General features: G+C 36.1%; 1 protein-coding gene across 7 annotated transcripts in view; it reads right to left on the bottom strand.

Moving 5' to 3' along the window:
- LOC109091785 (rho GTPase-activating protein 6-like) overlaps positions 1 to 15,460 on the bottom strand; it is a 35,162-nt gene that overhangs the window by 3,309 nt on the left and 16,393 nt on the right. For 5 of the 7 annotated variants that reach the window (XM_042760766.1, XM_042760769.1, XM_042760765.1 and 2 more), the window contains 10 exons: positions 14,813 to 14,969; positions 11,950 to 12,018; positions 7,063 to 7,343; positions 5,201 to 5,390; positions 3,007 to 3,062; positions 2,539 to 2,689; positions 2,211 to 2,359; positions 1,403 to 1,579; positions 874 to 962; positions 166 to 365 (listed from right to left, as the gene is read on the bottom strand). In XM_042760766.1, the coding sequence (XP_042616700.1) occupies positions 166 to 365; positions 874 to 962; positions 1,403 to 1,579; positions 2,211 to 2,359; positions 2,539 to 2,689; positions 3,007 to 3,062; positions 5,201 to 5,390; positions 7,063 to 7,343; positions 11,950 to 12,018; positions 14,813 to 14,969 (1,519 nt within the window). The remainder of the gene's footprint in view (positions 1 to 165; positions 366 to 873; positions 963 to 1,402; positions 1,580 to 2,210; positions 2,360 to 2,538; positions 2,690 to 3,006; positions 3,063 to 5,200; positions 5,391 to 7,062; positions 7,344 to 11,949; positions 12,019 to 14,812; positions 14,970 to 15,460) is intronic. The other 2 variants (XM_042760772.1, XM_042760767.1) reach the window with 1 other exon arrangement.

The following is a 15,460-nucleotide window of genomic DNA, read 5'->3' as shown; positions in this document are numbered from 1 at the left end:
TAAAAGCATAAAACATATCTTATCGACCTCAAACCTTTGAATTGTAGAGGAGATTGTAATTTCATAATTACATAACATTTATAACTTTTTTTTTAGCTCAAAAAGAGGTAGTAGATATTATTACTAGTCTAACTGCTGCGTCATTGTGAAGAACATGCTACTCACGTTTCCTCTTGGTGTTAAGATGAAGCACATTGAGGAAGACCTCACTGCTCAGACTTCCGATCGAAGATGTCTCTGGGTAAAGAGGAGACAGTGGCTCCAGCGATGAAAGGTCATCACTGGACTGACCCACAGAGTCCAGCGATGCCTGAGTGTCCCTCCTTCCACCGGAGTCTGTCTCCATTGTCAGGCTGCTACTACTGCTGTCACAAAGGAGAGATGCGTATATTAGTGTATGGACAGTAGCAATTATTGTGGTTTCACCTCTGTAATCAGGCACATTATACATAAGATTAAAATGGCAGCCTTTAATTTAGGGTAATTAACCCTTTAACCATTTAAACATAACCCTTTTTAAAGTGTCTGGGTTCTGTCCTTTGAATAGAGGATCTAAAATTCTTCAGATTAAATTACATTATGGAGTGCAGCTGTGCCTGCCCACTTTTTCAGCCATCTTGACTGATATATATATGTATATATATATATATATATATATATATATATATATATATATATATATATATATATATATATATATATATCAGATCTCAAAAGCAAACAACAGTGATAATATACGCTCGTGGTCTGCTGTGAAAATCAGGATTCTAACCTTTATCTCCAAAACAAAAAGGCTTGTCTGCCTTTGGAGAAAATGAATGGGTTTTTTAATCCCTGGAACCTGAGTGTCACACTTTTCAATTAAAAGCTGACCTGAGTTTCCTGCGCAGCAGATAGTCAATGACATCAGGGTCCGTCTGAATGAGGCTCATGAGCACCTCCTGCTGCAGCTCAGCAGACACCTGCAAATGAAATCAAAAACACTCTCTCAGCTAATGCTCATTCTATTAATATATATATACTTAATAAGAAGAATTCAACAAAGTCATCTTACAAGCTCTGTGCATACAAAGTTATAATATATGTATCATATGCAGGCCTAAAATAATATATAGTTCGCCCAAAGATGAAAATTCTTTCATCATTTGCACATGACTTTCTTCCGTGGAACACAAAAGAAGAAATTCTGAAGTGCTGGTGGCCTTTTGAAATGGAAAACCTTCAGAAAAGATCAGGGAAAGAAGTTTCGACATTTCTCCTTTTGTGCTCCAGTGAAGAAAAAGTCTTAAGTGTTTGGAATATGATTTTTTTTTGTATATTTTCATTTTTAAATGACCTATGCATTTAATGGTATACACTCTCTACTGTCTATCATTCCTCAGCTCCACTCTCTCTCTCTCACCATGAAGAGATGTTGGTGGTTCTGGATGAGCATCAGGGTGACGGAGATGATGACAGTGCTGTCTTCTATGCCCAGAGCTTGAGGACTGAGCTCTCTCTCTGATCCTCTCTCTTTCTGCAGGAGATTGGGCCCAAAGATCACTGCCAGGTTTGCTGCCGTCATCTTATTACCTGAGATCTAATCACAAAACCAATTTAAAAACAGGTTAGAATTCTGATTTGATTTGAAACAATTGATTGACAGTCTTTTGGCATGGGGCTGTCATATATTTTGTTTAGTATCGCCATTATTAAATCTAGCACTGTCAGTTACACGACAACGGCTTGTTGGTTTACACAAGGACCTAGGGCATTTTTTTCTTCTTTTTTTCCTGTTTTCTTTTTTTCTTTTTTAAATGTCAGTAGATGCATATAAAGAGCAGTGGTGCATTTGCTTCAAATCCAAATTCCACCTCAAACATATAAGCTGAATACACCAAACTTTTAAGGGCAGTGTCCAGTTTATCAATGCCCTGCACATGCATACTGTAGTGTGCTATGCAGATACATAGCATGTGTAAATGTCTCAAAAAGGCAAAAACCTAGTGCAAATCTACTACTGTACAAAAAACTACTGCAGAATCTGTTTCTTTCTAGCTCTGATATTGCCACATACGGATAACTCTTGCTCAACCACCCATCTGTATGAGATAAACATCCCAGTCTTTTTATCCATTATAAAGGCTCTTATAAAGTGGAGGGGACTAAATTTGCCAAGGCAAAACCATCTGTACCATAAATGACGATTATGATGCGAACCCAGACCATACCTCCTGCTGGTTGGGCCCAGTAGAGCTTTTTGCATTCTCCTGTACTGTATGAAGAAGCGTCAAGAGCCTCAGCAGGGTGTCACAATTACAGGGCGGCAACAGGTACAACAACTGCTGCAGGTATGTCAACTGATCTGCCCCCCTCAACTCTGTCAGACAAACACAAAACATCTTGTAAGGTAAGCATACTGTATTTGATAACAGCTGATACAATAATGAGAAGTGTGCTGGATATTACTCAGTTTAATTGAGTATCCTTTATATTATCCTAATAATATAAATGTTAGATCATTTGTGAATGCCTGTTTCTGTGATTGTAAGCTCATACGGTTAGCGTGCAGGAAGGCCCGGTACAGTTCTCGTGGTAACAGGGGGTCAGGCATGTCCCTCAGAAACTCCTTCAGTAATGCAGCCACGTCATGAACGCTGTGCTCTTCGTCTAACACGACATCTATCCCCATGTCAAAGTCCTCGCGCAGCTGAAAACACACAAGGACACAGCAGGAAGAAACATCATCAAACAAACTGGCACTGTACACAAGACTCAAGTATCTCATGTATCCCGTGCCTGTACAAACACAGTATAATATACACATACAAATCACAGTCAATCTGAAGTCAGCTATGAAAACAAAACACTGTGCGCTATGATCGGTATCTAAAACATTCACTGTACTGGAGATGTTATACTGTCAGCAGTGTGTTTGTAGAATCAGTGTGAAAGACAGGGGGCGCATGCCACATGTGAAAGAGAAAAGATGTGGCTCTAGAGAGTACCTGAAACTGACAAACTTACTTGACGGACTCTTTTTTTGGAGCTGCCTACGCGGAAAATCCCCAAAGTTTTTAACCCTAGAGAAAGAGAGACAGAAAGATAGTAAATAACTGCTGGGTTCATATTTCATTTTCCTGATTTCATATCTATTTTAGTGTTTTTTGAGTGGTGTCTCATTTGGGTTTGCAATCTGAACCCGGGTGTATGGTGAACTATTAGCCTGAGGATGTATTCAAATTAGTTTACTGATATTTCAGGGAAAGAACAAAATTCGCAAAAGTATTGTGTTTACAGTATTTTGTACACAACATTGTTACACTCATACAGTTCATAAACATATCACTCTGATGAATGTTATGGTCTTCAAACCAGGTTTGTGCACCACACAGAACTAAAATTGAGAATGCCTTTTAAACTCTTGAACTTAAATTTGAATTACAGCAGCCAACCCAGAAGCAGAATTACAATTAAACTAGAATGAAGCCATTGGTGAGCCTGTATTCCCTGATCAAGCATTTAATATTTGGCAGAAAGCATGTATCTCAGTTGTCAATGATATCTACACTGATATTATTTTTTCCCACCTTTTCTCAGATGACACAAAAATTATCCCTTGCCTTTCTAGTCTTCATTTGTTACATACTTGCAGTTCTGAAATTTTGTTAAAAACTCATTTCCTGACTTCCGAATCTTCCACCTAAATCCCATCTAGATCAAATTCTCGAAAGTACCTTTAGATAAAAAGAGTGTATTGTCTTCTCTATACAGGCTGATCTCCTCTATTTCTCCTCCTTCTCTCTCCTTTATTAAGCAACAGTGGGAGTCAGACTTCTGCCTCACATTTGAAGATGAGATCTGGATCCAGGTCTTGTCCCATGTCTATACCTGCTCTATTTGTGCACGATATAGTCTAATCCAATGAAAATTTATTTATCGATTTTTTGTTTTTGGACAAAAGTGAGGTTGGCAAAAATTAGACATGATGTTGATCTCATATGGTTGCCATAAGGCCCATGCAGACTAAATACAAATATTTTGGTTATGTCCATCCTTAACTCCTTTTTGGCTATTAAATGTTTTTCCTCTTGTTACAAAGAAAAAGATCGAGCCTTATCCTTTGGTTGCACTTTTTGGAATTCCTCCAAATATCACAGGTTTACTGGGATTTTCTGCCAACATTCTTCTGCTATGGAAACAAAATCTTCCTCCATCTTTTGATATCTGGCTGCTAGATGTAATGAGCTTCATTTATTTGGAAAGAAATATGTACACAATAAAGGGCAATACTGGCATATTTTCTAAAACTTGAGACCTTTTATTAGTTTTTTTCTGATTATGCAAATTCTTCTTCTGTAGTCTGCCAACCTAATCATTAGGATGTCCTTATGATCGTGGCTTGTTTTTGATCAAATGTGTATTAAGTACAAGTGCATTTTAGCTACATAATTTATATTTGTAATGTTTTGTTTGATGATGTAAATGTGTAGAATATGTACATGGGCGATTACTTTTATTTTTTGTTTCTAATCTGATTCAAAGTTTATTCTATGCATAATTACCATACACTCTATAAATATGTATTGAGGGGGTTTTATTTTTATTTTTAATTATAATTTTTTTTTTGTGGGAAAAATATTTGTTTCTATTCTCCTGTATCTTTTTCTTTTATTATCATAAAAAGTTTGATAAACAGAAAAAAAAGAAACCTAGAATGAAACTGGAATCTCTTTCTCTCTCTCTCTCTCTCTCTCTCTCTCTCTCTCTCTATCTACATACTTTCCAATTTCATTCTAGTTTAATAGTATGCAGACTAATGCTACATATAGAATTTTGAGTTTAATTCGTATATTTCATTATATTTAATGCATTAATTTTCATTGTATAGACCAAGGTGAAAGAACACTTTATTTCCCTTGAATTTAATATAATTTAATACTTCCAAATGGCAGTAAAACAATATAAAGTTGTCTGAAAACAATGTGTTATATATTTTGTGGTGCTGTGTGGCAAAATGTTTATCGTTTTGATGGTTTACTTATTCCACTTTATTTACGGAAATGTTTAATCAGTCAGAAATGAATGAAGTTGCCTTGGAATAATGAAATTTCCCTTCTGTTGCAGCTGCCAATCCATTTCAAATTTCAAATCAACTTCCTGTCCTTCCAGTTTTTAAAGAAATCACTGGCCATGTGCTGTAATGCTGTTTGCAGCTCACCGTAGGTCTCAATGTGTTTACAGCAGCGCTCTACCACACGGGGAACTTGTCTGTAGATGGGATTGAGACTGCGTTTGTGACCAGCAGCCTTTTTCAACTCCAGCTCATTAGGGTGAGAGAGCTGCAGAGCTTCAAGTAGTCTGGACTGACTCTCAACCATATCAGAGATAGAGTCCACAGACATCCCTCCCTGACAGAGAGGAAGAGAGAAATAAAAGATAAAATTTATGATAAAAAGACAGATGAATGAAGGCATATGCTGTACGTAAGGCTTAAGCAATAAAGGTCAAAATGGCATCATCAATTTCTACGAAAGCTTGTTCCAATTACAATGAATTATTAAAACAGATAAACACCTGAAACATTGGTCAGAAAAGAGCTCAAAGGCAGTGAAAAAATAAATCTGAACACAATAAATCTATTTGTGCTATGTATACAAAAGAAATGTAAACAGATTTCCACAAAAGCTTTTCAGATGTCAACACGATGACTGAATGAGGCAGTAATCTGTTCTCTTTCTCTCTCCATGTTTGGGCGGAGAGAATCGAGAGTTTGATTTGGCAAAGACACAGACATAAATCTCATTGGCTCCTGCTGATATGTAGCCACCCATAGAAAAGTTGTCTCCAGTCATACTGAGAGAGGTATGGAAATCCCCCATACGCCATCAAACAATAACTTGAACCACGCTGCCTGCTGCCACTGCTGTCTGACTCAGTAATAACAAACATCTCAGCCATTATTAATGTGATGAAGAATACTATACTGTTCAAGGTATTGCCCAGTCCATCTTATGACTTAATCTACACTTGTCTCTGATATCTGTTCTTGTGCATTGATAAAATTAACAGTTTTATTTATTTAAGTGGTCATAGCATACATTTAAGTCAAGTCACATTTTATATAGTGCTTTATACATTACAGATTGTTTCAAAGCAGCTGTACAGTAATAAACTGGAAAATAACAGTGTAAATGTTTTAAAGTTCAATTATGAAACAACTTCAGTTTCAGCTATAAAGTATCTCTAGAAGACAATAGTGTCAATATTCAGTTTAATTTAGTTCAGTGTTTATCCAATTTAGTTCAAACACAGTGAATAAAAGAGTTTTTTAAACACTGTTTAGTTTTAAATGATCATGTGCTATGATCAGAAAATGATATAATAAAAACATAAATTAACTTATTTGAATTGAACTGACATTTTTACTTTTAGTCTTTTAATTACAATTAATTAGAATTCTATATTTTATTATTTAAATTTTAATTGAAATTCTTGAAATTAACTTTATACCTTCTTAAATACCATTTTCAGAGCCTATACATCTGTTTTACAGTATCTCAAAATATGACTCCATAAACCTTTTTTTTTTTTTGTATTTCTGAATCAAGTTTATTATTGACAGTGAAGGTGTCAATGAGATCAGTGAATTATCTCTTTTTTCTTAATTTTTTTTTTATCTGAGATGTACCATATCAGCACTTGACGGTGCGTGGGGAATTCTTTGAATGAAATGATGCCAGGTTAGTGATAGCAAGGAGTTTTTACTGGCTCTGATTTATATTTGCGTAGATAGTGTCCTCTTCTTTTCTTTGCTGACGTATGAGATGTCAGCAACAATCTCTCAAAGCAATAGCACACGTAAATGTGTTATCATGTATAGCTGTCAGGCCTAAAGTTATGCATTTGATGTTATGTGTAATAATGAACTGCAGATGTTTTTCAGGTTAGATGTTCAACATGACCCGGGTTCTGTGTTTTAATAATCAGCTCCTGATTAATAGATCAAAAGACCAAAATTATACATACCACAGCTTTAAGAAGATGAGGATGTTGGTGAAGTTTTAAAGATAATGCACTTACCCGTCTGTGTGTGCGTGAGGTGTTGTCCATGAACGCTGATGAGGGAGGTTTGCTGTGGGCCTCCAGTGCTGGTGAGGAGGCAGCATCAGGTGATAAGACTGTATTGGCCAGTGGCTGGTTTCCATTGTGCTGCCATTTCTCGGCACGGAAGTGAAGAACACTGGCCTCCAGGTCCAGACAGTCCCGTCGGCTCTCTTTCAGGGCATCCAGCCGTTGCTTGTATGCCCGGTCGTTTGCAATTACCTGGGCGAGCGGGATACCGAATGCTTTGGCTGCAGACTCTGTGGAAGAATCCAAACCGACAAATGACCTTAACAGTAGGCTTATGGACTATTTAATTCATTTTAATTATATGGATAGATTTTGATATTTAGTGTCTATAGGTTCCAAAGCTTATTTGCTTAGATGTAACATAAAGTGCGAGTTTTGGACTATTTTTACATGACATTTCAGGAAGGGAGTGTGTGAAACATGTCAAACTCATTCTTTATTTCAGTAAACAATGACTCTGCACATATCAAATGTCATCACAAAAACCTCTAACTCATTATCAAGTCTTATCTCATCTTATAGTTTTTATTTCCTATATTCTTATATCCTATATTCTATATTATTATATTATATCGTATCCTTTTTTTTTTTTTTTTTCTCGGGTCAATTTTGAGATTTTGCATCCATCTTCTTTCAGACTAGTGGAAAGGAAACATCCAAAACACACATTTAATTGTTTATTTTATTATCTCAAAATGAGATTTTTTTTAAATCCTGCAATCTCAATTTCTGTAACACTTACATACACTAAACATCCCATTTTTATTATGAAACTCATAATTGTCTAAATGTACTGTGACTAATCAGCTGGGAAAGCATAGTGATATCTTTTTTTTTTTTTTTTTACCTTATTCACCTGTAATATGAAGAGACTTAGAGACAATCAAATATTAAGGATAATTCATACAAAAATGGAACACAAAGGAAGATATTCTGAAGAATGTTTTGATGCCAACTGTATTCCATTGTATGGAGAAAATATATTTTATGTTCCACAGAAGAGAGAAGAGAATCATTCAGGTTGAGAGTGAATAAATGATGACAGAATTTTCACATGGACTCTCCTTTAAAGTTAATATTTGATTGTCTTTTATTGGACTATGAATGATACTGCACTTTTAAGATCTATGGGCCACAAAAGACATTATGTAGATTTTTACATGACTTGAAAGTATAATATAAAGACTATAATGTTTCAGACATATCTTCAGCTTTAATATGTTCAGTATCTAAATGCACTCTTCCTGTGCTGTTCAGTGAGTGATCTCATGTGTAGCTGCTGTTTGCTTTTCTTGTGCTAAGAACAAAAACATGTTTATCTGCCCAATGGGATTAAATCTAGAAAGCTCTATTCAACATATGGCACATCAACATACTGCTTAAACATATTTGGAAAAGTAAATAAATACATACATAAAACAAAAAAGAAATAAAGAAATAAAAAATAAAGTAACAAAAATATATAAACAACTGTTGCAGGTTTGCCTCTCTTGTATATCTTTAGTTTGATAGTTATTTAATTAAACGATTTCAGAACTAATTAAAACATGAGATGTAATATCACCTTAAAAAAAACGTCTTACATGCTTTACCTCAAAGAAAGCATTATTTGACATATTCTACTTAAGCAGCCTAAATGTAATTGAACTTCTATCTATGTAGATGGGGAGGTACAGTACAAAGACATGATGCATACGTAAAGCACACTCTTTTAAATAGCATCTTTAACACCCTAACAGGACTACACTGAGGTTACATCTAATCTGTTTTGGCTGTCAAAGCAACACAAAAGCAAAGCAGTCTTGTTGTCCTCTCTCCTCCCTCCTATCCTCACAATCCCTTTTCTCCTATCTCTGCCCCAGGGCTTAAAAGTCTAGTCGCAGGTCAGGTTAGTTTGGTCCACTAGTTGCTAGTCCTTGATAAGCTGGATGAATATGGGGATTGAGTCCTCTTTAAATAAATTCCTCGCTCTACCCTATCACCTTCCTTCATTCAGCCCTCCCCACCCGCCACCTTGAGCTGACGCACATGCTGGAAACAAGTGCCAGACTGTGGTTGCAGGTGGCAGGCGTTTGGCTGAACTCCAAGAACATGGCCAAACAAATCCCACAGACTCAGGAATAAGTGCTGCTTTAGCTCCGGCAACTCCGGAGCCGCTCTGAGATCAGTCTGAGCTCTTTTCATATCTGCTAACTCTCATTTGAATGTTAGTAGCATATTAGTAGACTTGCTAGCATACATGCACTTGCAAAGTTACATGCAGTCAGTAGAATATCTGTTGGGAGACCATCACAAAAAAAGAGTTAGCAGATATTAAGCAGACAGTCTACTAATAATCTAATGACAGTTATAAGTGAAACGTTACTTATTGTCAACAGAATGCTCAAAAAGGACCATCAAAATAAAGTGTTTTTTTTTTAATTGCTACTTTTCTTCAGGAAGGATGCACTAATTTGATCAAAAGTAACATGTAAAATCTTTCTGAAAATTCTATGCATCAAAGAATCCTGAAAAAATGCATCATGGTTTCCACAAAAAGATTAAGCATTGTTTTCAACATTGATGATAATAACAAATGTTTCTTTAGCACCAAATCGGCATATTAGAATGATTTCTAATATCAGGATCATGGAAACTAGAGAAATTGATGCTAAAAAATTCAGCTTGGCCGAATTGACATTTTAAAATATATTTTAAGAGAAAACAGTTCAACTCAAGTTTTTATTGAGCATCCTCACAAAAACTGGTTTTACTGTTTACACATTGGAATGGTTTCAGAATCGTTTAGATCAAGGGTGTCAAACTCAGTTCCTGGAGGGCCACAGTCCTGCACAGTTTAGATATAACCTTCATTAAACACACCTGATCCAGCTAATCTAATCATTTAGGCTTATTTGAAAACTACATGATATGTGTGCTGGAACAGGGTTAGAACTAAACTCTGCAGGGTTACGGCCCTCGAGGAACTGAGTTTGACACCCCTGGTTTAGATGTTATCAGTATGAGTCAGTAGCCACTATTTTAGCCCCTTAAGCAGAAAGTGAAGCACTCAGTCAAGTTTACATTATTTAGTAAACTGAATAATCTTGCAGTACAGAGTGTGACGTCATGGGGTTGGTTTGCCCCTGCTGGTTTGGGGTGAAAAGCAGGTCGGAAAAAATACGTTTTTACATGGATACTCGTCAAAACAGCCCTTCTGACATATTTTTTTGTGAGAACTTAATTTGGTACTCGAATGCTGTCCCAGCTGCGGCTTTTTGTGTGCAATCTATCACAGCACGCGAGTACCGCAGTGACCTCTCTTTCGTGTTTTCTCATGCTTGAATGGCTTAAAACACTTTAATGTTTAAACTGACAAGACTTCAAACGCGTCAGAATGATAAACTTTCTTGAGGATGTAGCACTAGCCCGATCGTTCAGATAGGTGATTAGTTTTAGCTTTGTGTTAACAGCAGGTTTATTTGTACTCAAAGGTGAACATAAAATTAGTTACATATCACTAACAGTGAACGAGCCAGTGAATGCAAATATGTCTAAAAGGTTTGACATAACAATAAGATGTGACATGAATGATATACTGTAGTATGAAGCGTTTTTTTTACATCACGTTGCACCTTGCTTTATGAAAACAATGTTTAGGATACCACGAATCATCAAAACTTTGTGATTTAGATGGTTTGATGTTGGATATTCATCCAGTTTATGGTGATACTGAAAACCAAGCATATTTGTGTGTTCAAAAGGAAAGAAATGCTTGTTACTTCACTGGCCAATGGAGCAAACCAATCCCCATGACGTTAAGACGCTGTGTTACTGCAAGACTGTGGCGCCCTTGCTCCAAAAGCTATAACAAAACATCCTTTTTTCTTTGAAATTGTTACATTAATCATGTTTGTTATTTATTTTTTTAATCAAAGTGAAAATCAGTTTAGTAAATAATGTAAACTTGACTGACTGCTTCACTTCCACATTAAATGATCCTACAAAAAAGATAAAAACAAAGATGAATACAAAATACAGAGAAAACAATGTATATGCATTGCATTCACAGGGATGCACACATTGTCTCGCATATTAAAGTCTTAAAGCTGTGTGTCTTAAAGGCCTGTGGGATTTGCAAGAACTGTGACACACCAAACAGTCCTGGCAACTAGAGTCAGAGGATCCACAGAGGGAACAGCCATTTATAGTCTACCATTACTGTCCACCAGCATCACCAAAGAATGACGTTTGTAGTACGGTAATAACGGTTTAACAATGACGTCATGAAGTTGTTATATATAAGTTGACAAATGTAAGTTGGCATTTGGATGAAATTTGAAATGCAGTTTCACTATCATTTGTTTGTAGTTTAAAATAATCTTAAAGCAAATACTTAAAGACTTGACATTTAAGTCTATATGTTTTATTGGTTGTTTGTGTAACAAAGATTACAAGACTGTATGAGCTCAGGAATGCTGTCTGACAAACATGGTGCACTTAAACACAATCCGATTTTACTTCCATAAAGTGGCATATTTAAAAGTAAAATGGGATATTCAACAAGAAAAATGTACGGTGGGGCTTGATTTTGTTTCTCTTGAGAAGTGACCATTATGTACTAGAATGGAGCCAGACTTATTTGCTAATGCAGTGCCATAGCTACATAGCTGATGGTAGACCTTGGCAAAAATAGAAAGGCACTTCAGAGGAAGTTATTCTTTTTTCATTAAAAAATGATCACAAAGACAAACCATGTTTTCTTTGGAATTTTCTAAAGTTTAAACCATTGCCTTCCTAGTCATTTACACGTTACATGAGATTTATTTGAAAAAATGACATAAAAGCATCTCTTACCTCGCTCTTTCTTTTCTTTTGAGAAGGAGTCAAACTTTCTCCGTAGTGATTTCCTCCTTTTACGAATCTCTGGAGATCAAAAAAAGAAAAAACAGGATTATTGTTGCTATTGTGTAGACACCTACACAAAAGTCTAATTTTTTTGTTTTTGAAAATCTCTTATGCCTGCCAAAGCTTAATTTATTTGATCAAAAATCAAATAAATGTAAGTAAAATAGTTATAATGTCAACTGTTATTACAATTTAAAATAACTGTTTTCAATTTGTAATATTTTTAAGATGTAAATTATTTCTGAGGGCAAATCTGAATTTTTCACTAAAAGCAGTGTAACATGATCCTTCAAAAATCATTCTAATATTAAATATTAAATCATTCTGCTGATTTAATGCTCCAGTAACATTTCTTATTATTCTGTTGAAAACAGCCGTGCTGCTTAATATTTTTGTTAAAACCATGATGCATTTTTATTCTAGATAGTTTGATGAACAATTAAATAAATTTAAATAGATTTTTTGTTAAATAGAACATTTTAAATGTGTTTACTGTAACTTCTGGTAAATTTAAATCGTCTTGCAAAATAAAAGTATTAATTTCTAAAAATAAATAAATAGCTTTTAAACAGTATTGTATAAAAATGTAAATCTTATGCTTAAAACATGTAATATAGGTAAAGGCACATAACACCTAAACTGATGCATGTTACAACAAGTCTTCCATTCCCAAAAATAAAATGTGTTCCATTTAGATGGCTGATAGTAAAGTGGAATCTCCAGGAATGGCCAGAGAGCTGGCAAAGCAAACACTATAGCACTATATAAAACCTATATTAGTGAGTAAGCCAAAATTAGAAGCAGAAACATTTCCTACATAGATAACCAACCACAATTATCCTTCATTTATTGCTGTAAAGAAAGAGTATTCTTTCCAAATTTGGAGCTAAACTAAAACACCTTTTGTCTGTGTGTTTTCATAACTCTGATGTACTCTGTCTATATACGGACCCTCAGGAGAACAGTAAAAATGTGATGAATAGCTGTTCCCTTTACTAGGTTAAAACTTCCCCCACAGTGGTGCAACGTTTTAAACTCAAACCAACAGACATGTTTACACTCAAACCTCTTCCTGTCTGTGAGTGCTGGTAATTTGGTTCCATTTTGTTACGTCTTTAACTTACAGATATACTTTTACTTGTTTGAATCAGAAGAGGTCTGAGTTATTGAGCTGAGGGGAAAAAGGTTTAAAAGATGCTCTGCTAAGATGTCCAGAGAGATAGAGAAAACGAAAGGGGATTGTAGCACATCCAGAGGGGCTTAAGGTGAGGGTCATATTACCATGGCTGCAGGAAATGAGAGTTTATTTCCATGGCAACTGCCCCCTACTCTCCCCACATGCCAAGACATCATGGTCTAAAGCCCCCATCAGAGAGAGGATCATTGGGGAATGAACAGAGAGCATGCTGAGATACAAGCCTGATTCAGGATAAATAATCTCTTCGGGCCACAGCAAAGATTGAAAACAAAGTAAAGGAGCCACTTTTATAAAGCAAGAGACTAAAACAAAACCATGACAACAGCTTCAGGCTGCAACAGTACATAAAGATTAGGAATTACAGACAAAATGCTAAATGTTTAAAGTACTTAACTTTTAAATAACCACAAACACACCAGAAAATAACCAAAGCCAAACAGAGAGGTCAGTCACTCATGACATGCTTTTCTAATTCTCTTAAGTGCATTTCACAAAGTTTCATTTAACTCTCCAAAGGACATTCATCTTCCCCAAAAATAGCTGCCAAACACATTGATGACAATTCCAAGAGGAACAGCTAAATAAACCACCAGGCTGAATCTGACAGATTTCTCCTTTGGGAGGAAAATGTTCCATAACTATTCCCATAAATCGTGGTGGCTGCTTCCCCATGGGTCGGCTAAAGTGCTGGCTGAGGTCTTCTCACAGATGACCAGTTGAAAACTGCACTATAGAGAACAGAGGATGACCTTCTCTGATCTGATCTCATCTGATCGTGTGGAGCTGCTTCTACGTGCTGGGAATAGCACTTCCCATCCATAGTGGGACATAAGGAGACTCTCACATGATAACAAAATGCCATCTCACATTATCAAACAATAAACAGAGGTGGTTTTGTTAATTATTGTTGTTTATTTAATAATATTTGTGAACTCTCCAATAAACTGATTTTGCTTTTTGACCTAAAAGGCAACTCAGCAGTACCAAAACTGTTTATTGTACAAGTGCACACAAAACGTCTTTAAAACCAAATATTGCCATGTATTATGAAATGTATGAGTCCAATGAATTGCAAAGGCTCAACAATATTGCTAATGGCATAAACTGCAGCAGAAGGCAAACACATGGAACAAATACTGGGCTAAGTTCTATTGTTTTATATTTCACAGTTTTGCTCTTGGATTTCAGGGATAAGGACATGTCACACAATCTGTCCATGCTGGCGTTTGCCTAATTTGGCGACTTCCACCAAGTGACGCATGAATTTGTTTTTGGAAACACAGTCTTTGGCGTCAACAACAAAAGATATGTCTATAAAAGAGAGAGAGAGATAAGTCTATTTATAACTACGCACAAATCTCACAAATCTCACTTTCACCTCTCAGCAGTCTTATCTGGTAGATTTACTATCAGAAATCCCTCTGAAATCCCTATGAATTGACTGTGTGTAATGTAATATCTGCATTGGTTTCTTGGGAATTCGATAAGCATCTGTCTGAAAAAATCATATCTAGACTGTGACTCAAGCAATTTATAACATAGTATTTAAATCTATGCACTTCTCCTGTCATGCATGATTACCAGCCATCACAAAACAAGACATTTGGAATGTACCTCTAGGGATGCTGATCTTAAAGTCCAGGTCTCTTCTTTCCAAGTGGTAAAGGGCCACTTCCTGCAGACGTGCTCTCTCCAGCTCCGAGAGGCTTTGGATGGAAACAGGCAGCAGCCTCACGCTCTGTCCCAGCATGGTGGCCCACGTATAGTCACCCTGAGATATAGACAGACAGAAAAACAAAGCAGAAGTGAAACAGTGAAGGCGTTACTTTCGGTCTCAGCATGCCTTTTTGCAGAGTTTGGTTGCGGCCTGGCTCGAACACACGTTTGTCATTTTAAAGGGAAGCTGATTCACGTGTGTTTGATCAGAGTTGGAATTCTGCAGCCAGGCATATCACCAAGAGCAGGATTTACCCTGCTGAAAGTGATATACTGCGGTTAAAGTGCTTTGCACACCTCTTACAAACCAACCATCAAATATTGTGCAATCTTAAGGTGTGAAACCACTTCCAACAGACTTTAAGAGAGATTTTTAGACATTCATAGTTTTAAATATTTCTCCCTAATAGGAACACGTCTGGATAAACATGCCCTAAAAGGCCCTGTCTGGGTTACTAAAAACACAAAAAGCCTAAAGGTCTAAGTACTTAAAACATGCTATATGAGAAAAACACTATTTGAGCTTCTCTGTTTAATTTGGATTCA

This window comes from Cyprinus carpio, chromosome A7 (assembly GCF_018340385.1).
Source record: "Cyprinus carpio isolate SPL01 chromosome A7, ASM1834038v1, whole genome shotgun sequence".
NCBI lineage: Eukaryota > Metazoa > Chordata > Actinopteri > Cypriniformes > Cyprinidae > Cyprinus > Cyprinus carpio.
This window is presented reverse-complemented; position numbering and strand designations above follow the sequence as displayed.